Source organism: Melanotaenia boesemani, chromosome 13 (genome assembly GCF_017639745.1).
Source record: "Melanotaenia boesemani isolate fMelBoe1 chromosome 13, fMelBoe1.pri, whole genome shotgun sequence".
Classification (NCBI taxonomy): Eukaryota; Metazoa; Chordata; class Actinopteri; order Atheriniformes; family Melanotaeniidae; genus Melanotaenia; species Melanotaenia boesemani.
In genome coordinates, this window is record NC_055694.1 from 18324494 (window position 1) to 18348982 (window position 24489).

The 24489-nt window shown below is 39.5% G+C and overlaps 1 protein-coding gene across 2 annotated transcripts; it reads right to left on the reverse strand.

Moving 5' to 3' along the window:
* Positions 1-22257: 22257 nt before the first annotated feature.
* On the reverse strand, positions 22258-24180 carry her9 (hairy-related 9). 2 transcript variants are annotated; one of them, XM_042005061.1, is made up of 4 exons: positions 23860-24180; positions 23598-23693; positions 23400-23487; positions 22258-23279 (listed from the first exon to the last, which is right to left on the reverse strand). In XM_042005061.1, exons 1-4 carry the CDS (start codon positions 23965-23967, stop codon positions 22702-22704), a joined length of 870 nt encoding a protein of 289 aa, XP_041860995.1. In that variant the 5' UTR covers positions 23968-24180; the 3' UTR covers positions 22258-22701. The 2 variants fall into 2 exon arrangements, with proteins under 2 accessions (XP_041860995.1, XP_041860994.1); XM_042005060.1 differs by having other exon boundaries at positions 22258-23282.
* Between the last annotated feature and the right edge of the window lie 309 nt (positions 24181-24489).

Below are 24489 nucleotides of genomic sequence, written 5' to 3' on the forward strand. Positions count from 1 at the left end.
AGACAGTGCATCATCCTGCCTCCTTTTCAGACTTTCTCTTTGCTTTTCTCGTGGTTTCTTTTTTTCTGGTCCCAGAAACAATGTTTTTTTTTTTTTTTTTTTTTTTTTTTCGTTCTCTACACACACCATTCTATTTTTATGCAATTTGACACCGGAATTACTTTTAATAGATGCATTTAATTTCAAAGAAAACCAATACAAAGTGCATATAGTAAAAATATCACTTTACATTACTTTATATATTTCTAAATATTATTTTATTGATGTTGGACTGAGAGTCACAGATGAAAATGTACACAACGATAACAGGTACTACAAAGTTGTTTTATAAGTACACTCTTGGAGTCTGCTTGGAGGTTTCATGTATCTAAAGAAGAAAAATATTCTGCACATATGGGTGTAACTCCAGTCATTGAACTTCCACACAGAGCCTAATGTAGAAGTATTTTAACTTTAATGGTGTCAACTGGATCTCACTGGATTTTCAACAGCTGTGCAAAAATGGAATAGGCATAGGTCACTGTCACTCATTAAAAAACTGAATCACCAAAATAAAACTTTAAACCTATATGTCAATCATATATATATATATATATGTATATATATACACTACCGTTCAAAAGTTTGGGGTCACTTCCCTATTGAATCCCATGGCAAAGTGACCCCAAACTTTTGAACGGTAGTGTATATATAGACAGATATATAGATATCTGTATGGACTGTATGCATTTAATGTATAGGTGTTGACAAAGTCCTAGTTTGTGAATGTGTAAATAGAAACCGTGAAAAGGCCTTAACTTCAGGGAGGAAGGGTCTGTCTTCCACATGTGAATGCAGAATCATTCTGAACTTTGATTGATTGGGCACTCACACATGATTACATCACTCAGGTATGTTGAGAGCAATGCCTTTAATAAATTTAGAAAACTTGGCTGCCAGACTTTGGTAAAACAGTTCTGTTGCTATGCAAGAATTTTAGGAAAAGTTAAGAAACTTGATAGAACCTTCAAATCTCTCAGAGCTTTACACATAAATAATTGGTAGTTTACTATTATAGTTGCTGTAGTTAATCATCCCTTTGTCAAATTAGTATTCCTCCTGCACTGCATGGAAGACACCATAACAGAAAGACAGGGCATCATTAGCAGCACTGTGCTACAATGGGGGAGCAATGGGAGGCGGCAGGCTGCTATACTGGTAATGTCAGGTCCAGGTCAGCTTTCTCCAGATCCAGTGCAGACTCACGCTGTGCTCTGTCTGCCCAGTGTTGTCCAAACAGAATACTTTACTGTATGAGGCGTGAGAGATGACAAGACCCGCCACAGCCTCCTAAAAACAAACACAGTAACAGGGCTGACACTCATTTCCAGTTGTATCAGAAGCAGTTGTGCTTTTGCTGCAACAGTAAGAATAGGATAGCAAAAAAGACTCTGGAAGAAAGCTGGAAAAGTTACTTCTGAATTGTAACCTGTCATATGTCATATCACATCCTGGCCACTAGTGTGACTGTCCCAATGTCCTAATGAAAGTCATTAAATTCAAAATAGTTTATTCCCTTTAAGCATGACAATCTGCTGTCAATCTGGCATCTTTTCTTAGGTCTGCATCTTTGTTCTTTTACAGCACTAGTTGCAACAAAATTTTGTCCACAATTTTGATTTGTTACCAATATTTGAAATCTTTTTTGTTCCTTTCATGTGCACTACTACAACAAAAAAAAGAAGACATAGAAATCGACAGGCAGTATAGAACTCAGCAGACATATTCTCCGGTCATTTCCCCCTGTTTGTTGGCCTGTACCATAATGTTAAACATAATAATCCTGATTATTACAATAACATCAAACTCCTCCTGTGCCACTGAGCCGAGCTGTGTTAAATGACAAACTTGGACCAAGCTGCAGCCACTGAGTGAAGCAAAATATTTTCTCTGGCCAATCACATGGGTACATTGCTTCCTGTTCTCGAAACAGAGTTACCCAGTGGCTTCTTGTTTTCCATTTAAACTTGTTTCCCATGTTACAGGGCATTTTAATAGGGAATGATAATAGTACAGTGTCACACAAAGCACCCACTGATACTCCTGGTGCATTAGTTTTTTGAATGGAAAATTTGATTACTGGCAATCTGGACTTTGGTTCTCCAACCATCTGACAGATATTTACTGTTTACATAACCACAGCGGGTGTATAATTACTTAATTGATATCGTTATGGTATGTATTGCCTAATTTCTGAATTATAAGGGAAGAGTACAGTTATTTGTTTACTGCATAACTGTTTTGTTTGAAATAATCTAATGATTTGATGGTCTCATAAACCCATCACAGATGTTCTCCTGCAGGGTTCAACTTAATCCGTAAGTTTTAAATTGTGCATCTTCAAACCAACAGACTAAAAGAGAGCAATGAATAGGCAATGTGTGGACAACTGGAGTGGTCCATATTATAAATCAATGATGGTTTGTAATTCTCTTCATTTAAACAAAGGGTGAACGAATAAAAACTCATTAAGATGACATGTGAATTGGCAAACAAACTGTTTAATTTGTGTCTGCTGTGCGAAGGCGGCTTTCTCTCAGTGGGGTTGGGGGCTGCCCAAATTTACATCTGATTGGAGTTTAATGGCCCATGGCAGCTTTTACTGCACAGTCACTATGGCAACCAAGCTTTTCTCAAGATTTTCAACAGAGTAAAATGTCCTTTTTTGTCCATTTGAAATGTGTCATGCAAGCCAAACGGGGCTGGGACTTGTATGTATCAATTTGTTTCTGTTGCGGGGCCCATGGCAGCTCTGCAATGAATATATGGGCCATTGAATCCCTTCACACAATGACCACAGCTGATGCGGTTGCCACAGAGACACACCCACACAAAGGGTCGGAATGATGACATATGGTCCAAACCTGCCCAGTCGGTGGACCCCCAATAGGTTGACCGCATTGACAGACAAAACCCCACGTTAGCCATTTATCTGTGCCTACTCATTTCATGGTAAGATAAACTTTTTATAAAGTTTCCACAGGCCAAGCACAAGAAGTAAACGGATGATGAAAAAGCCACCATGTAAAGTGGGGGGAATTCATCATTAAGTGATTAACAAAGGCTTCTTTACCACCTGCTTCTACATTAATACGGACATTAAAGGCCCCTCTCTTTGTTTAAGGAGAAAGAGAGGAGATGGAGGGAAAAAACATTAACTTATATAGGTAGTAAAATGAAGCATGTGTTGGTAGCTTAAGCTGTTATCAAAATATTTATTATTTCTGTTGCCATTGTATTTATTTAGCAACTTTTTATGTGAAGATATTATAATTGAGAAGCTAATCATGCAAATGTTTTATAGGCCTATTCAGTTTTATATATTAATTTAATCATCTTATCCAATATGTGCGTGTTTTTTCTTTAGGGATAACAAACAAATATAATCACATATTCATAAAGTGTAAAGCAATGTCCTGCAGAGAACACTGGTGTGGATAGAAAAAGTTTGATTCCATTACAAAAGATAAGGGGTGTGTGACCCAGCCTTTTAAGAGTTGATATGTTTCATTACTCACCACTGAAATATGTGATGATGTCATTACAGGCATGCAGGGAGGGTTATTCTTGAGCATATAGGCTGCAAAGTCATATAAGGCAGAGCAGGCAGACTATGTACAACTGCAAAGATGGATGTAATTCATTTTAATTGATTCTTTAATTTTGTCATTTGTGTTAAAGCCTAAGTTAAACTGACTGCTTGCCCTGAGTTGATTACATCAATCAATGCATGAATTGAATTAGCTCTCAAAATCACAAGAAATGAGTTGTGAACCCTGACTGACATGTCTCAGGTCATCTCAAATGAAGCATGCAAGGCAAACAGGGCAGATTTGTCAACTAAAGATAATGCCGTTTCTTTTAAATAAAAATGGACCGTTTTTACTCACCTTATATACTCGGTTTGACTGCATAATGGATTTGTGATTTTGGACCTGCCCTTAAAAAATCCTGATCAGAAAGTTGATGAAAAGCTGTCCACGACTCTATAATTAGGCGAAACAGTTCGTAACTTATCAATGTGCTTTACATCAAGCAAAAACACATCAAAATAGTTTCTATTAAATTTCTGAAATTATACAAATATTCTAAAATATTTACTTGACGATTATCAACAAAATTGAGGGCTCACTATATACTGAAATGATTAATCAGAAAAACACTATCTACCATAAGCCACATTATTTTACTCCAAATTCAGCTATATGAACTTTTTTGATGAATACTTTAATCAGATTAAAAGTTTTTGATGTTTTATACAACACATTAACTACAGTGGAAAGTGTAAAAATTGTGGATTGCCTGTTGCAGCATTAAATTATAATTCTTCACATAATATTGTAAGATTAATTTATTCTTCTTTTGAACCTCTTTGGTTTGCATACAGATGGGAGCACAGCACTGGAGACACTATTATTGATGTGATTCACTTCATTTGAAAGCATCTTAATAACTAGAAGGCTTGTGCCTGAGTTTTATTTGCAGATTTTAGTTTTACTTTTTACACCACTTGTTCTCGCCTACAGTACTACTTACATGTAAATCCAGTAATTATTAAATGGTTTTATTTTCTCTTGACAGGTTAAAACAGGTAAATATTAATGGAATTCTCTCTTCTGTGAAACACTGCAGTACTGGGGTATCACAAGGAGCTATGCGCTCTCTTCTTTTGTTCACGCTCTACACTTATGAGTGCAGAAGCATTCAGCCAAAAAAGTTTATTATCAAATTCTCTAAGGACCTAATGATTCTCTAAATAATCTTTTGTTTTCTGTTTGCTGACCCTCTTTTTATTTTAGGGAAATAAACTCTTGTAGTTCTTAGTGTAGAAAAGCATCTTATTTTAAATGTCAATGGAAAAAAAGGAAATGAGTTTTGATCCCAGGCCAGCTAGATCTTGCGACCCTGAAGTGATTGGTAATAGTTACATTAAGCAGCTACTCATGTAAATACTTTAGATTGATAATTCACGAAGATGGAAAGTTCATATTGATTTCTTGTATGCCAAACTGGTTCAGAGACTACACTTGTGACTCAGATTCATAATATCTTTCTAATTGCTGTCATGTAAAGTCTAAATAGATATGGCATGGCTGGCTGGTTAACCCCACCTCACTGTTCAACACGGTGGCCAGGAAGTACAAAACAATACTACATCGGGTGAAACACTTTTACATTTTCGCAGTACACATTTACATAATAAAAACCATGTTTACAAAACAAAAGTACAATGCTGAAACATTTTTACAAAGAAGTAAACAACTTTATATTTCATAAAACACAACTGTACACAATCTTGAAACACTTTGACAGTCCTTGATGCAAACTTACAGGTGCAACTGCAAAACACTTTTACAAAGTTCTGAACACATTGTTGAAACACTTTTACCAACAATAAAGCAACTTTATGTTTAAGTTTATCAAAACATTTTCACAAGTTCAGGAAACAGAATTACAAAGATACAACCTGGTGTTTTACCAAAATCTGTGACCCATTAGAATCTGTGACCGCCATGGGGTAATAGTGAACATTTCTCTACATATACATCTTAGAAGATGAGCAAAGTCTTGAAAATACTTGTATTGAATTCTGATTTTATTGTAATGCAGGTACAGTCAAGTCACACATTCTGATGGCTATTAGAAATGGTGACCTATGCCACCCCTTTAGTCTGGACCAAGGTCTGCAACCTGCGGCTTCCAGAGCCGCAAATGGCTCTTTGGACCTTCCACAATGGCTCTTACAATTTTTCCACAATTGTTTACAGATTAAAATGAAGATTTTCCCACGATTAACAAATCTTCACATGCAAGAAACAACACCTCCCCAGAGTTGCACAACAATAAGCACAGACTTGGCTTCACAAAACATTACACACAAGGCATTTTCACATCTTAGATACAGATAAGGATTGTAAAGCTACTTCCTTCTCATTACAGAGAACTAGCTTGCTAATAATCACACTAATGAACAAACTGGATAACCACATCCACCAGGTGTGGAGACACACATGTGCTTTATTGAAAACATAGCAACCAAGCAGGAATAAGTGCTTTACTGTAAAAGCCAGCAGTTGAGTTCACCTGTCTTCGGCTAAAACAGAAGGACTTAGAAGAGGAAGAGAATGAGAGGGGGAGCTTAAAGATGTAGAGGAAGTGGTAGGACCTGAAGACGTGATAACACTCGAACAAAGAAGAGTTCTGATTTTCCTTGTTGAATGACATGTTAGTGTAACTGGGTTTATGGTAAAAAATAAATATTTTCAGTCTGGAGCATCAGTGTTGTGCAGTGCTAAGTAGGTTTATAGTATTTGTGCACTTTCCCTATATATCTCAAAGTAATCAAGAAAAATGGTCTTGGGTTTGTCAATATATTTGTCATCTAAATTCTCACAAACATGCTCTCAAACAATATTTGAATGGAATCCATCATTCTAGTTCCTAAAAAATGGTTTTTACAAATGTGTTTTGAATTTTTCATGGTAGCGTGTAATAGATTGTGTAGATATAGTATACAATATAGTATAGTGTAGTACAGTATAGTATAGTATAGTATAGTATAGTATAGTATAGTATAGTATAGTATAGTATACAATATGATACAATACGATACGATACGATACGATACGATACGATACGATACAATACGATACGATAAGATACGATACGATACGATATGATATGATATGATCCGGTACGATTCGCTTCGAGTGTATGATCACTGACATTTGAACAATAACATTTTTATCAATTTGTTTATGGTTGTGGTTGATATGTTTAAAAATGCAAACAAACTGGTCTTTTTGGTCTTGGATTAATTGTCGGAGCTGTTTAGAAAAAAGTAGCCCTTTTTTTTACAAAACTGAGAGTAAACAATTGAAAAAACTGTACATGGCTAAAAATGCTAAAAAAATAACTAATGATTTAAAATACAGATATCATAATAAATGCAAGTTTTTAGCAATTTTTCCTTTTTTTCATGAAATAATCACATTGAATTTCCACAACATAATGACACTAAACATACCAGTAATATATCATTTTTTTCTCTATTTTACTTGTCATTAGATTGGAAACTATGGGCTTTTTTTTCTTTTACATAATTTCCACAAATATCTATGTCCCATAGAAGAAAGTCTATCTATTCTCTTTTTGCTAAAGTTTTATGTTTTCTTTATTTTAAAATTTGCAAGCAGAGATGAAAATGTGGTTCTTCAAAAATAACAACAAATTTCATATAATAGATATTTTTTTTGAAAATTATAAGTTGTCTTCTTTTAGAAGGCCTCATAAAATTTGTGTCCTTCACATAGCCAGGATCACAGAGGTCACCATTTATGATAGCTCTCAGAATGTGTAACTTTACTTTACCAGCATTATATTGAATTCAGACTTCAATAAAAGTGTTTTAATGACTTTACTCATCTTCTAAAACATACATGTAAGGGAAATACTATCACCCCCTGAAGTCACAGATTCTGATGGGTCACAGATTTCGGTGTAACACCGGCCAGGTCATATCTTTGTAATTGTGTTTCCTAAACTTGTAAAAGTGTTTTAGTAAACTTATAAAAGTATTTTAGTACACTTGTAAAAGTGTTTTGAAAGATGTAAAACCATCCCCAAGATTAAAAAGTGTTTAGCGTCATTGTAAAGTTGCTTTGTTGTTGGTAAAAGTGTTTCAGCATTGTACTTTTGTTTTGCACATGGTTTCTATGATGTAAATGTGCATGGCAACAATGTGAAAGTGTTTCACTTGATTTAATATTGTTTTGCACTTCCCAGCCACTGTAGTTTAGTGCAAATTTCTGATACAAAAAACAGTTGAATTTGCCATGATGGTGACAAAAACTACCCATCCCTTCAATCAATCTTTGATAAAATCACAGTCAACCAGCTCAAAGAATCCTGAAGGATGACTCAGAATATTAGGTTTTACACTCTGAGCAGCAATTAAAAACTTGCGGGTATAAGAGCAATCACAACCAGCTCTCCCTCCTCCCCACACCTAAAACTCTTCTCAATAAAAGACCTGATGTTCTTAGAGATTTGTTTAGTCTAGCTTCCACCTTTTACTGATCATCAAAGTGTTATTTTCACCTTTGATCAGTTTTATAGATATTTAGGCGTTAGCATGTGTTTTTATTATTTCTTTTACATGGTTGTATGTGATTTTATTCCTGTGGAATAGTTTGTTCAGCTTATATACTATTGGTAGACTATTGTTACTACTTCCTTTTTATTGATTCATTTTATTCTGATTATCGAAGTTGCAGTAATCCAGAGGACTTAATATGCATACTTGTCTGTAGTTGTTGCTGCTACATTGTTGTCCATGACAAATTTCTCTCCGGGCACAATTAGGTTTTTTTTCTGATTCTGCTTTCTGATTCTGAATTAGCAGCTCTTGGATGGTCTGCCATTAATTTCAGATATTAATATTCAAAGTTTTCAAAGGAAAGGATGAATAATGTTGATGTTATGATGATTTTTTTTCCTTCGCCCTGTGAAGTACCAAAGTATTTACCATATGTGAAAAAAATAAAGAAATATAATTATTTTAACATATAACACTAAGAATATTGCAGACATTGGGGATACCATATAGCTCTACTGGTTAAGCATGCATCTTATGTACAAAGATTGCAGCTCCTCAATTTAACTGGCCCAGCTTTGAATCCTGGTCTGAAACCCTTCGCTGCATGTCATCCAATTTCCCTCTGATAATTTTCCTGTCAAGCTACTGAATAATAAAAGCCACTAGAGTCCAAAAAAACTAAGTTGCTGATTGCTTAAATTCAGAACAAACTAAATTTGTTTAAAATCAATAAGTCACCTGTTGATTTTAGTTATTCCTATACTGTAATTAAAACTTTTAGGCCTGTTACTGTGGTTTGGGTTCATGCAGCAGAAGAACGTTTAATCTGATCATTTAAAGCACCTCCTCATATGTTCATTAGGAGCATAGTCCTTTTCAAGTCCTTAAGGAGCCATCACTCACTCATTAAATCAGTTTTTTCAAAAACTAAGAATAACCTAATCCCCAAACTCAGCAGTATAAAATGACAGTCCATAAACCAGTCAACATCATGGTGACTACACCCATCCTTTATTTACACTCTGTGGCTCCAGTCCCATTCAGACATGGCTCTATTTCCTTCAATCTGATGGCAACTAAAACTGATTTCTGAAATTCTTGATACCTTCTAACAAACTGATCACTGATCACTAAAGAATGATATTTGCTTATCCATGTTATTAATAACTTGATTTCACAATTAAATGTATAATAGTACTTGGCCCAAATGAATGGGAAACATTTTTCTCTTGCTAGCAGTTATGTTTGCTGTTGTGGGTGCAATAAAAAACTGCCCAAATAAAATGCAACAAGTGGCTGTGCAAAGTAAAAATGCAGATATTTTCGGAGACTACAAGGCACAGTATTCAGGAGGGCACTCGACAGGCACCGATCAGTCGCATGACATCAACACCATCACAAAAGCCCAGATTACCGCCAAAATTAAAAACATATGCAAGAAATACAGGCAGGGAGTTGACACTGGACGTCAGAGTGGCCGGCGATGTGTGGTGCTGCTTTTGTTTTTTAGTGTGTGAGGAGGTTTGGGGTGGTTCTCCTGCCACCCACTGCATCAACTCCGCAGATGTGGAAGAGTCGAGTCTTGCGAGTCGAGCAGTACGTCCCCATCCGAACAGTTCAGCACAGTCACCTCATTCCGCTAAAGCCACTGATTGTCTCCCACTCTCTGTAGTTAAACAGGTATGTTCACAGTCATTTGAAACTTGTAAATTATTTTCGCATCTAGCGATGTACTCAACAACAACAACAATTAAACGTTATACTGCACCCGTTTTGTTCTATTTTTGTATTCTACTTTTAATAAGCTTAACAGGAACATTCATGTAGTGATGATGATTTGCATTGTCTAAACATTTTGCAACTTTCCTTTGGTCATGTTTTCTCTAATGAGGTCACTTGACTCCTCTGGTGTATTCCAGACATGGCTTGACGACTATAGAGCTGAGAAGTTGAAGAAGAAACTTCCTGGTGACCCAGTAGCTCTGGAGGACCTGAAAGTGAAGAAGAAAATGTTGGAGCAAATGCAGGAACCTTCAAGATGTTCAGCAGACACCATGGGTCAGATGAATGACAACATGATCCAGATTAACCTTGCAAACATCAACAGCACCATTCGAGAGGGATTTTCAATGATATATATATATATATATATATATATATATATATATATATATATACACACAAATAATTTAGGGTCTGAGTCCATCTTAAAGAAGAGGAGAAATTGTGTAGAACAAAGCATGCATATACAACAATGGGTAGATAGTTTAAATTTATGTCCATAGGCCTTTGAAGGGCCGCAAATCTAGCCTTAAGGCAACCAAAAGCGTACTCTATGACCATGTGTGTCCTGCATGAAGTCAGTCCGAAGTATTGCTCCTGAGGCGTGGAACCACCGTTAGCATACTCCTTCATTAGGTAAGGTAGCAGCAGGTATGTAGGATCACCTAGCAGAAAAATTGGGATGGCTTCTTCATCATCCATAATCTGTTTTTTCAGAGGCAGTATTTTTCCATTCTTCAAATAAGAGTTTACCTTTGAATTGGCCAAAACTCGAGCATCATGAATACTACCGGGCCACCTTATGCAAACATTTAGAAACTATAGCTGTAATCACAGACTACCTGGACATTAAGAGAAAATGTACCCTTTCTGTTCATGTAGGCCATGGGGTTCACGTGTGGCAGTTTGATTTTGATGTGAGTGCCATCAGCTGCGCCAAACCACTGTGGTATGCTATGGGCTTATTGGACACCCATAACTAGCTCCTCCACCTTGGGCTCAGTGGTCAGTAGCGAGATGTATTTTGGACCAAGGTGGGTGGCGATGCCTTTGCAGGTTTCTCGGACAATGGTAGACACAGCCTGTTAGAGCACATCAAACACATTAGCTGTCTTCTGTAGCCTTCCCTCGTTGCTCAGGTAGTACAGTGTTTTTGCAATCATCTTCATGTCCGTGGATTGCCGTTTGATGTATGGGCGAAGTTGTTCAATCAAAGCATCAATAGAGGGCTTTAGACATTCTAAAGTTTTCCCTCCATACATTGTTCACGACTTAGCCGTTTACAAAATTATCCCACCAAATGCTGCATCTTCTCGGTCGGAACCAATACCTTCTCCTGGTTGCTCTTCTCTTCCTTGTTCATGGTGGAACTCATAACATCTGACATACGCTGTTCTCCATATCTGCTTGCTCCTGCTGTTGATGTACAGTAGTGCAATACTGTGTTGTAACAGCAGTGCGTTTTTGTGCAAAAGCTGTATACAAGCCAGGACTGTCTGGAGCAGCACCACAACACAGTTGGTCACTAATGCCATTATTGTTGTTGTGTTTGGTGCACGTTTGTCACACTGACATCATATCCTCTAGAGGTGTGGTTATGCTGTCCTCACAATACCACAGATGGAGGTGTCAAACCTACCCACCTTGATACCTGGTTTCAGACATGATTGGTTTCATGGAGGCTAATCCCTGGTTTTGTGGGGATGAAAGGGTAGATTTCTAAAATACTTTTGCGGTTTTACTGCAATTTGGTATTGTGGGGATGGCCTTAGATGTTCCCCTGCTTCAACAAACCTGACTCAAATGAATGGATTATTGTATAGAACTTGCCAAGAAGCTGTTGGATTCAATTAATTTGTATCAGGTTTGTTGGAGCAGGGAATCATGTAAAACCTGCAGGACAGTCACCCTCAAGAACCGGAATTTGAGACCCTTTGTCTAAATGAAGCTACGGGGAGCATTTTAATGTAAAATTTAATTATGACTCAGTAGCTGAATAAAGTTGTTTGGCAGAATGTTCCTGCTATGTATACCATGAAAAAAAGCTTTTTATTATCAAACCATTTTCAATAGCCATTGGCACAATGAGAGCAAACTGGTGTTTCTCCAGAAATATTTATTTGTTGATGGAAAAATTAATAGTGCAGGGCAAGGGTTTAACTATAGATGGTGTTGCAGTAGTCCAATCACACAAACACAGCCACACACACACACACACACACACACACACACACACACACACACACACATCACACAAACACGTGCACTCCCATCCATTCAGTGGTTCCTACAACCAAATGTGTGCTCTGCTGAAGACAGGTCAAGCCAACATGTCAGTGGATGTCAGCTTAGTTGACAGGGTATGAGTGAGACCCGGAAGGGGATTCCATTGGGTTTGATGTAGAGGTGACAGGTCCTTCTGGATATGACCTGCCTATTCCCTGATTTCACCCCAGCCATCCGCCTGGTCATCCCCTCCATTGACTGCTGCCAAAGAAAGGGACCTGGAAGAAAACATAAATCTGCAGGGTCAGAGACCCCCAGGTGACCCAGTGAGGCCCCTTTGAAAAACTTCAACAATCAAGTAGTGTTGACACTAGATCAGATTTGAACTGACATTTTTTCAGTACAATCTTAAGCTGTCAGGCTGTAAAAACAGAGTGTAAACATTAAATTTCCAAATATAAGTGGAAGGGCCAATCGTTGAACCTTTGAAGAGATACTTTATTGTTGATCGAGAAGGGCTGCAGGAAATCATACAACATGGTTCCAAACATACATTCACATACACACACCCTTCTTGTTATCTTATGAGCAGATTCCCACACTTCAGCATGAATGTAGAGACCCAACCCTTAGACCCCACACAGCACAGCCTTCTGCAGAGTTCCCTTGAATTCATCGAGATCTAAAAATACCCCTAAGGGAGGAAATCCCCACATTCTGCAGCAACAGACCTGCACTACAAAGACATTCAAACAATAAGCCTCTCCCGACTCGGAATCATCCCAGACAATATAGGAAGACTGAGGCATCGGAGAGTTGTTTTTCCCGGATAGACTGTTGTGTCTAGGAGTGGAAACCTCTGACCGCTGCTGCTGACTCATGGCAACTGGCCAAATGTGAAAGAATAGAATGCAGCATGGGATGAATACATGGGAAAAACCAACTGGCATCCAAAATGGCATGTATCTATAACCTGGTGGAATAAGATGACGGCATGAGATTTGCCAGAGGTAAAGTTTGTCAAAAAAGTCACAACAACCACTTGCTTTAGAGAACACTAACTAAATTAATTAATTAATTTCCCCGGGTTTGTTTCTGCATCTAAAGGTGGGTGTTACATCAACAGTGTAAAGGTTCTGCATGTACTGTGCCCAAAGCAAAACTGCACCTGAAACCTCTCGCAAACAAGTGTGAAAAAACAAACACACTTTAATTAATCACAGCCATTGGTACCAAGAAAGAGACTGAGTCATTTATGCCAAGTGAGTCTGTGATGCATAGCGGTGCGCTAAAATTGTGTAAGAGCTTCAGATAAAATCTTTGATTGACTGGTAACGTCATCCTCATCGTCTGCGGGCACAGCAAGGTTTTGACCTAATTCTCAAGAACAGAGATTACTTATTTAGATAAAATGGTTAAATGGCTTGAAATACTTATTTCCTGAAAGCATGATGGACATTGCATTGTGAGAACCGAAGTAGTAACCTAATAATACAAGCTGTTATTTTGCATTTAGCTTTCTTTGGGGAGTCTTGGTATTTAAGAGGTAATGATACAGCAATGTGAACTTTAACAAACACCTTGAGAACAATTTTAACTCTTTCTAACTGATTAAATAGATGGTTTAAATAATTTAGTAAACAATAAGTTTATACAGTCCAATCCTTTTTACCAGTATTTAGTTATGCCATGTCAGTTAATATCATTCCTTTTGCTTAATGTTAATTAAACTATATTCATTCACTACTGTGTGAGTAAAGCAATACCTTTTACTTGATTGACAGCATAACAACAGGAGCAAGACAGAGTGATTTGTGAGTAGATAAAAAGTAAATACAAAGAGCTATTGATTGGCAGGAGAGAAAGAGGCAGAGGACAAAAAGTGGCTGTGAGATCTCCCCCAAATGATCAATACTGGAGATCTGCATGAGGGAACCATCCCACTTTGTGTTTATACAGTCAGATGCAGAGCAAAGATCAGCTATTGTACAGCCAGACTGCTGCTGTCACTCAACACTAAGTAACACTGTAGGGGGTGGTCAGACATCTCTATCATACACCCCCACAGACACCAGCTTTAATGCTCACATCTGATCGCAGGCTGCAGACGCTTCAGTGGGTAGTTACCAGAAGCAGACTGCTACCTTATCAAACAGAAGACAATAATTACTCACTTCTGAGCAATTATGTGTCGGTTGTGGTATTTCTTTTAAAGCTATTTTAAATACATCTTCTTAGCTGCAGAGTGAATTCTGTCAATAGGTGCTTTTTCATCTGGAATGGAAAGTCATGTGCAAAAATAAAACTTTATAAAGAACACATATGATCATGAAAAAAATCAGGAGAAACAAGATGGTGTTGGCTGGGTTAGCATTTACTGGATTATTCTGTTATTACCTTTTTAAATTATCCCTTGTTGATGTTCCTTTATATTGCTTTTTAAAATAGGAAATATTGTGTCTAGGGTCACAAATTAGAAGATTAAATTGCCATGTTTTTGTGTCATTTGGTATTACCACCGAATGATCACATTAGAGACTGTTTGTTAGAAATCTGAAATGTGTGGCTTACTGGAGAGATGTGTTTCACACTAGGACCACCTCAAAGAAAAATTTCAACTGGAAAACATTTATTAGAAAGCTGTAGTGAGTAAACTGTCATCCAGCCCTCTTTGGTAAATATCAGCTGTTAAGTTAAATCATTCTGGGTGGACTCAAGTTTCCCTCAACATTGGATTGGTCTCAAAGAGTCTTGTGAAGTTCTTTAGAGAATGGACTGCTAGTCTTATTTGTGTCTGTCGCTGCTTACACGACAATGTTTCCACACAAACCGCAAAACTTTATTCTTTGCGTATTTGGAAAAAACAGCAGTATGAAACCTATCTCCGTTCAAGGAGGAAACGCAAATAGGACCTGAAACGATGTACTGCACATGTAAGGTCTTTAGTTGTCAATGAAACTTTGCACTGACACACCCAGGTGTGCACCACATCCTCATAATACCAGAAAATACAACAGAAGCGTTGCGTGCCAACCACTAACTAATTTAGTTTCACATACACACACCTTTCTGGTAGAACATTAATGCATAAACGTGTCACGGAGGTCTGCCATTGTTGTTGTGCTTTTGGGGGTTAAGCAGGGTCTGAGTGCACAGTTTACGCTGACTCACCTTGTGTTGCAAAGAAATTTCACTCTGGAGGCTGTTGTCAAATCTTTGCGGTTTTATCCACCCAAAACTCTGTTACCATGTAAATGAGAGGAGAGAACACAACAAAACCTTTGCATTTTACTGTCTCAGTGTCATGGCATAAACAGGGTCTTAGACTTGCTGTCCCTCAGCCTAAACAAAAATCTGAAGGCCACTATTGTGTGAATAAAATATATATTTCTGTTTATGTAATGGACATTTGTTGCATAGCTGGTCCTTCAGTGTGGCCTAGGACACATTGTGTTCATGTCTACTCAAGCATCTGTTCCAGATATGACTGAATATGTCTGCAGAAAGCAGCATGATGAGGAAACTATGCTGTAAAAATGGCTGTTTTCTTTATAACACTTTCAAAACAGCAGATGAGACTCTGTATTGTGTTGCTATGAGAACTACCTTATGTGTATGCATCTACAAGAAGGAAGCAGGCAAAAAGCAGTATACACATCAACAGAGAGGACAAACTCTCACCAGCACACACACACACACAGTCAACAAATGATCTGCAATATTTGCTGTCATGTTCATACATTGTCTCACCTGCTGATGTTCCAGATATTTCACTTGGAGGCAAAGAGGAAAATCTCTGCAAGAAGTTATTGTGTGTTTTTATCTTACGTGCTTCTGTTCCAGAAGATCTCTGGAACATTTCAGGACTCCTGTGCATATGTGATAAAAACTTGTTACTTTGAAAATGTCAGTCGCATAGGATGTTGGCCAGACTTATAAAATGAGCCATTCTCACAAATTTATTGCAGCTCTGAAATTATCCAAACATTTGTGAGAACACAATTTTTCACATCAGTAAGTCCAAAACTGATTTCTCAGACATTCTCTGGTGGTCAGATTTTGAAACAGAGGAGACAGACACACACGAAGACAGGAAGAGACACATGGTTAGACACTAACAGGAGGAAAGCTTCCATAATGAATTGGCCATGGTTAAGAAAAACAGGCTACACAGTGCCTGATGTGTGTGTTTGCCCATGCTAATCTTATCATGGGTCAATTCATCATGAGGCTCGGTCTCTTCAGCTTTGGAGAGCTGGAGATGAGTACTTGTGCTAGATGGGTGATCCATCCTAGAGCAATCAGCACAGGCAGACAGAAAGACACAAGCGGCTGCAGACACTGTTTACCTTCTGTCAGTCCTTTGTTAAGTGCCACTAAAAAGCTGTTTGCTATATCAGGGGAGATAAAAGTATGACAGTGGGGTAAATGACATCTGCAAGGAAGACTGAAAGTGTTGATAGAGTGCGTCTTGCAAGTTGAATATTTGAAGGGTTACTTGTTGTTACATAGGCTGTTTCATCTAATTTCTGTAGGATATTATAGTATATTTACCTTGAGAAGTTTTATAACTGCAACAGGATCCCATAAAGATATGAAACCTGTCTGGTTCATATTTTGCTTATGTCCAAACCTATTTTTCATATATAATAGAACCTTATAAGTTTTTAAATTGTATCTTTTTTTCAATAATGTTTGACTGTTTTTAGGGAGTAGTTGCAAAAGTGATTTATTTTAAGGTGTGTGTATATGTGTGTACCCAGCTGCATTCCCTGCTCTCTTTACCCTTTCTTTGAGGGCATTTATTTGCAATGAGCCCATCTACTTATTGACACTTGTCTCCCCTGCCCCTTGCATGACAATCCAGGCAATAAAAGCATGAGTGGAGCATACACTGTTCAACTGTTACCATAAGAAAAACAAGAGCGAAGAGGATGAGTGTTTACCTTCCCATGGTATGAAAAGAGAAGGCGAGGGAGATGAAAAAAAAGGGGTGGGGGGGTCTCATAACTCTGACTCCCTACTCCATGCAGTGAAAAGACACATTTACAGTAAACACACAGGCTCATTTTCAGTGTCCCCTTGGTAATTTGCATCAATGTGGGACAACTTTATGGTAAAGAAAGAGAATAAAATACAAGCTGATTCACTGACACCGAAAAGAAAGGAAAGACCCAACATTTTTAAAAAGTTGCAATGAGGATTTGCGCCAATATCCCCAACCAGAGGCACACACAAAGAACAGTCCATATGAGATGGGACCAGACACCAGGACATCCTGTTTGTCTGTTTAGTGGACAATACCCCCAGCGTTGAAGTGATAATGCTCTCCGAACAGTGTGGCTGTCACCACCTAGCTTAACCAGGGTCCAGAGAGGACCACAGGTCTCAGCACAGTGGGATAGCTGGTCAGGAAAAGATGTCTTTCAACACATCCCAGAGTAGAATATCCTTTCATCAGACATTCTTGTATTTCATGTGTAAAATCTAAACCAGAGGCTCAGAATTTCCTTGCTTAGCCAGTATTATGCTGGTGGAAAAACACTGTGTAAAATGTTACCTTTGTACTATTTTAATGTAAGGAATCAAAAATATGTTTGAAACCAGAAAATTGTATCTTTAAAATGGATTAAACACAACTGGCCAAAAAAACACCAACAGCAGTTGTGAAAAAATATATATTCCATTTGTCTTTCACAGTTCTTTAGCTAAATTGATCAGAAGTTGTTTATCACAGACACCCAACCACACACACACTCACACACTTTCACACATGTACACACGCAAGTAAAGTTTGAGGACAAAATACATTCACATTTTAGCAACAGACCCCATCTTGAATAGACATGAGTCACATTATGGTGCATCATCTTCCTAAGTGTCAAACTGGGGACAAGTCAGGGCATGTCAGGAGATGTAAGATCACACACACGTTCATCCACACCATGAAACCATGGGTGGTTTCATACACTAGGTGGAGATATTGGGTCATCTACTTAAAAAATGTTTTAATTTAGATGGGATTTTGCTCATCTTAATCATTACTATATATTAGCTACAACAAAGAATGTAATAATACATGATGGTAAAAGTTTTTATTTCTACAATTTTATTTGCATCAAAATTGGACTTCAACAGACCATATATATATATGTGTGTGTGTGTGTGTGTGTGTGTGTGTGTGTGTGTGTGTGTGTGTGTGTGTGTGTGTATGTGTGTCCATTACACAATAAATCATGAAAAATGATCAGTACCGTACAAATTGCAATCTAGTTTCTACTCAGGTGTGTCGACCTCATCACACCTCTGATGTTTTATTTTAACATGTCAGATGACAACATTAATTATATCTATACAGCATTAAAAAATACTAATGAAGTGTTTCAGTACTTGAAGACAAGGTTCTCCAAGGTGGCCTAGGAGTCAGCCAGGTGACCTCTAGCCCCAATAAAGAAGACCATTAACTTTCTCTTGTGGAATCTGCATCAGTGGCAAATGCTGTAAACCACAGGCCTGATGCCATGTAACCAAAGAAGCTGCTGAAAAGCCAAACCTGGCCTCAGACATACGTTCTGTAGACAAGCGGCAAGGATCAACGGAGACCAGGGCACCCGGACCCTGTGATATTTGATCAGGCTTGACACGTCTGCATACGTCTGCCCACACTGCCTCACCTCTTTCGTCTGTGCACACCCAACAACTCACACCCTGCCCCAAGGATAAGTGGTCCCTTGCTATAAATACAAAGGGTGGAAGCCAGGAGAAAGTCAAAAAGAGCAAGCTAGGGGAGCAGGAAGCAGGATTTAGCAGGAATGGCTAAATCATAAAAAATAAACACCTGTTAACAAGGTGTCAGAGAGTCAAATATGAGGTCACACAAAAATAAAGTTCATTAAAATAAAAACCAGTCTCATTTACTATCATTTAGTATCTCATTTACTCTTTAAGACCATAACAAACACCCGCAGATGTGTCCAACACCTAAAGGTTTCTGCACATTTCTTTTTCTTGTTCTTCTTAAATCATGCCCCCACCCTTCTAAATCTGTCTCTCTGTGTCCTGGTGCTTATCCATTCCTCGCTGTCACCCTCTCTAACTCTCAAGAAAACAGGTGCAAGGGGGAGTGTCCACACACAAGCTGACACACACATGCACACACACACACTTGATGCCTGAGAGCATCTCCAGCCCCGCCTCTCTCCTAGAACCTATGGCCAAAGCATGCAGAACATTTCCTTCTTGTCCTAATAGCTGCAGCGTCTTCAACCCAAAGAGCAAATATAGCCTCTCATTAATGTGAAAGTCAGAGCTGTGAAGCTCTCCAACATTCCCACACCAGTGTTAATAACATGGTCAGTATTCCAACATTAGATCTTAAATCAGTGAGGAGGAACTAACCAAGAAATTCCCTGCTTCTCTTTAACTCACTGTATACAGTATTGGCACTTTGTGGAAAATTGTTGCCAATATACAGGTTTACACATTAAGTAGGCCTTTAAAAGTTCCCTTTTCCAAAAGGGTCATTTGCAAAACACTGCACAGTAACGCACACACACACACACACACACACACACACACACGCACACACACACACACACACACACACACACACACGCACACACACACACATTTATTCAGTCGTTTTATTTGTTAAAAGCAGGCCTATGTTGTATTTATTGATTTTCCGTGGAGCTGCACACTTTTATCTTTAGGCAATTTAGGCATGAAGCCTATCTGTTCACCTTGCCCTAAATTTCAGAGTAGTTGTCTTTATTGAGAATGAGAGAACTGGAGGTTCTTGGAGTTGGTCCGTGAAGAGCGCAGCGCTCAAGAAGAAATTGCATGCAAAAAGCATCAAGTGCTGCTTAAACAATGCCAAACGCAACAATGCCAACTGTGGATGTGGAGGGAGAGGTGATGTTAAAGGTTTGGCGGCAACGTTGTTCGCGCGCTCCCCCATTCAGTCGCTAATGAGAATGATAATTTGTGGCTCCTCTGATGACCCCGACCCCATTGAATGGTGGCTTCTCCCAAGGGACGTGATTGCGCAGATCCCCGAGGGACATCCAGCCCTCTGTAGGAATTTTTTTAGAGAGAATCCCGCCAGTTTCATTTGTTGGATGGAGCTGATCCATAATTAATGTCTAAAATGTCTCACCTGTAGTTCAGTGGGTTGAGCAGTGCAGAACGCAGCAATGTTGGTCTGTAGCTTTAAATAGATTCATTCCAGTCTAAAAGCTGTTGTTTGTTATTTTATATTTAAATCTGTTGCTTTTGTTGGGTTACCTTGCAACAGCACAGCACAACACATCTCAAATTCTTATTGGAATCTTAAATTTGGGTTAATGCAAACTATGGAAATAGGTTTTTAATTTTTTATTTGTCAGCCTGTCTGCAGAGGCGCAACAGCTTTAACATTACAACGTGGAAATAAAATAAGCTCTCTTAGGAGTGTGTATACTGCTGGATTTAATTCTCTCTCAATCCCTCTTGTTTACACCGGACCAGGCGCCCTTCTTGGCGTCCACGCGTGTGTGTGTTCGCCTTCTCACCTCCGCAGAGCGGCTGCACGACCCGACTTGCCAGCGGGGATTTACTGACTGGCGCTTTGCCCAGCCGCAGGCAGACTAGTTCGCTAGGTTCTCACGACCTCAGCTTCACAAAGGCATTTCTGAACTATTATCTCAGACACGAAGGCAGCAGGAATAACCGCAGAACCCACACATTCTGCCAACTTGTGTTTCAGTTTCTGTCCTCGCAGAAGGAAGCTGCTGAAGCATCTCTGGCAGTCGCGTTTCGGTATGCCATTTACTGGCGGTGTCATCTGCAGGGCACTGGCACTGGTGGGGGAAAGTGAGAACGCAAATATGCGAAACGAGTCAGTCCAACTGTAATACTGGGAGTTGAACAAGTTATCAGTGAAAAACACTCATTGCCAGTCACGTATGCATATGAAACGGTGATTAAATTAAACAAAATTGGAAAGTTTTATCTTTTAAAGGGTTGTTTCATCAGTAACTTTCAAGCTTACTAAATAATTCTCTGCATTGTTCTGTTGACCTATAACACCTGCAAACTCTTAACTTTTCAAATAAGCTATATTGGATGTTTGAATGAGGCCTGTGGATATATTTGTGAACTGTACAAATCAGAGAATGTTTTTCTTGCATGTGCTGGTGGTCGAGTCTTTAACACTTTCAAATCGTCTTTCTTTTGGCCTGTGCCAGCCATGCGCAAACAAGGCGCGCCGGTGCGGTATTAAATGTTAAAGGGTTTTGACCGGAGATCACCAGTCTGTAACCTAATGCTAAGCACAGGGGCCTGCTCACCGCAAGTGGCTGACACACGGCTCACACCATGCCATCTGACAGAAACATTGCTCTCAGTCATGGGCCCCACTAACGGGGAGCTCTACACTCGGATAAACAACAAGAAACAGACTTTCAGTAGGTCAGGAGGAAATGGTTCCTAAACAGTTCTAAGGCCTCACACTTGGTATATAAACAGGTTTAATTTCTCTGTGCACAAGAGAGATTTAAGTTGCACATGTTCCATAACCTGCAACAGATTTATCTGCACCGATGTTCATAAGTGACCCCAGAAAGAAAAGCCTAGTTCCCCTTCATGGAAGTGTAGGCCCATTGGAGAGGAATTGAACAACTGATGCACAAAAGAAAGCGAGAATCCTTCCATATTCTCTTTTCACTGAGGCAATCTGTTAGTGACATTAACCCCTGAGCGCATTTCCCAGGCTCATGAATAGGGTTTAAGACTTCTTAAAGCTCCCGCTGCATACAGGATGAGACCCCTTTCAAACTTTTAATTACCTTTATAGCAATAGAAAAATACACCCCCATTGTCCACAGGCCCATTCTCCAAAAGGCCAGATGTAAGGAGCTCCCGCCAAACTGGTGACAAGGTGCCCACTTAAGACCGACAAGGTAGAGCTTATAAGTGGAATATGATTGTAATATTCTCTGGCATCAGTTTATCTGTGTGACTTTCATACATCAAAATAACTGGCCTATATGCACGGTATAACACTTTAAAACAAAACATTACCCCTTAAATAAACTAAAGAATAAAGACATGAAACAGGTTCCAGACAAGGCACGGGTTTCAGAAATCTCATTTATTAAAACAAAATAACCTCCCAAACGTCATGTTTTCTCTCTCAACACAAAACAATACAGAATATAAAACACAGCTTTGGTATAACAATCAATAACACATCTGTACAAAACTAAACCTTTTTATAAAAAGTACTTCATATCAAAAGTTTCCTATAATTCTTCCATCTGCATCTTTACCGTTGGCATCCAAATGTTGGAATAAACAATAAATTATGGAAGAAAATAAAGAACGAAAGAAAGAAATGCCCATTTAAGGCAAAACCCCTGTTCCATAAAACGAAACATCAAGAACTGCAGGGGGTATAAAGTGGTCAATACCATCCCGTAAAAGTCACAGGATGAGCCCCCGCAACAGCTGTGTGTGCAGTCAAAAGTCTAAACAGGAAAATAATGCAGACCGATTTGCGTCTCTGAGCCTTTTAGCTACCATGGCCGCCACACAGGCTCGCTACTATCTGAACCGGTGCTCACCCCGACTGGGCTCACCGCCTGGGACCCCCCGGAGAAGGAAGTCATGCCATGGACTGGGGATGCTGCAGTCGGTGCTGAACTGCCGTGCACCGGACTGGCGTTAACGGCAACAGGAACCCCAGCGTTTGAGTAAAGGGGGATGACAGGGGCCGTGGCTGAGGCAAAGGCCGGGTTGGGGATCAAAAAAGCAAATTGTCCGTCGGTTGCAGGCACCAGCTGGAAGCCACCGAAAACTTTAGGGGAGACGGCCTCTGCTGGGCTGATTTTGGAGCTCATAGCACCGCTGATGGGGAGAGTAGATGGGAGCTGCACATGGAGAGGCTGGGCCAGATGCGCTTGCTGGGACGGCGTCTGCTGCGGGTAGTTCATGGACATCATCTGGCTCATGCAGCTGGACAGGTGGTTGAGGAGCCTCGATCTCACCTCTGCGTTCACTCCCTCTGAGGTGGACAGGAAGCGGGTGACCTCGTTCATGCACTCGTTGAATCCGGCTCTGTATTTGCTGAGGACCGTGGCATCTGCGGAGAGCGCTGCTGGCAAAGGAGAACAAGAGGGTATTAGTGACATCTTTGTGGCTCTTTTTCCCCCCCTTGCAAGATCGTGGTTTCATGCTATTTTCTTGACTTGCTCGTCTGATTAAATTAACTTACCGCTCATCTGCACGCGCTGCAGGTTCCTCAAGTGCTTCACAGTCATCTCCAGGATGTCTGCTTTTTCCAGCTTTGAGTGTCTGGAGCTCTACAGGAAATAATGCCAAAGATTGAGTTCACATTCCGACACGTTTTGTGCAAAAATAATTATCTATACAAAGTAAAAGACCAGAGAAAACATTTCCCCCCAAAACTTACATCTTTCTTAAGCGCATCCAGGATGAGAGTCTTGAGCTGTCCAAGACTTTCGTTTATTCTCGCTCTCCGGCGTTTTTCCATGATGGGTTTGGACGACTGTAAAATAAGTAAGTGAGTAAGTAAGTAAGCAAATAAGTAAGTAAATAAGTAAATAAATAAATGTTCAAATCACGTCACATAGTATATTTACTGAATGAAATCAGTATACATCATCATCATTCAAATAATACAAATTCTGACTTGTGAAAATTAAAATCCTTACTTTTCTGTGCTCGCTGGCATTTTTGGGTTTGTCCGGTGTGTGCGATCCGTTTGCTGGGGCACCGGCTATCGGGGATGCCGTCTGCTTTTCCATAGTGTCAGCAGGCATTATTGATCAAAGCAGGTGAAGTAACGTAAAGAAATATATCCTCTTTGCGCAGAAAACAAATCACTTCGTGCCACTGCAGGACATATAAGATAGGCCTTAAAGTCCGCGTCCCAGTCAGTGTTGTGCCGCTTGTTATCACTGAGCTGTCATTCGAGTACAGGAGCGTGAGGTACGTCGTGCAGTGCAACTTTCCACTTCTGCTGCCGACACACGCCGCTGTGGTACTTATACACGGCTCGCGTGCTCCCAGTTCGTGTGAAACCCTCTCTGCATTCTTTCCCACACTCGCTTCAGCCAATAGCAGAGAGGACTCACCCATTGGGCGCGGGGCAGACCGCTGATTGGACAACACCCCCGCGGGCCGTCAGTCACGCGCTGCTCAATCAGCCCTGCAGGGACAAACAACAAAGCGGAGCGAGCAGGAGCGACCGGGCTGGGCTGTGAAGTGATAAGAGGGGGGAATGCGCTGGATGTTTGCTTCCAACTTTGCTCTTTGCTCGTCAAAAATGTTATAGGAATAGT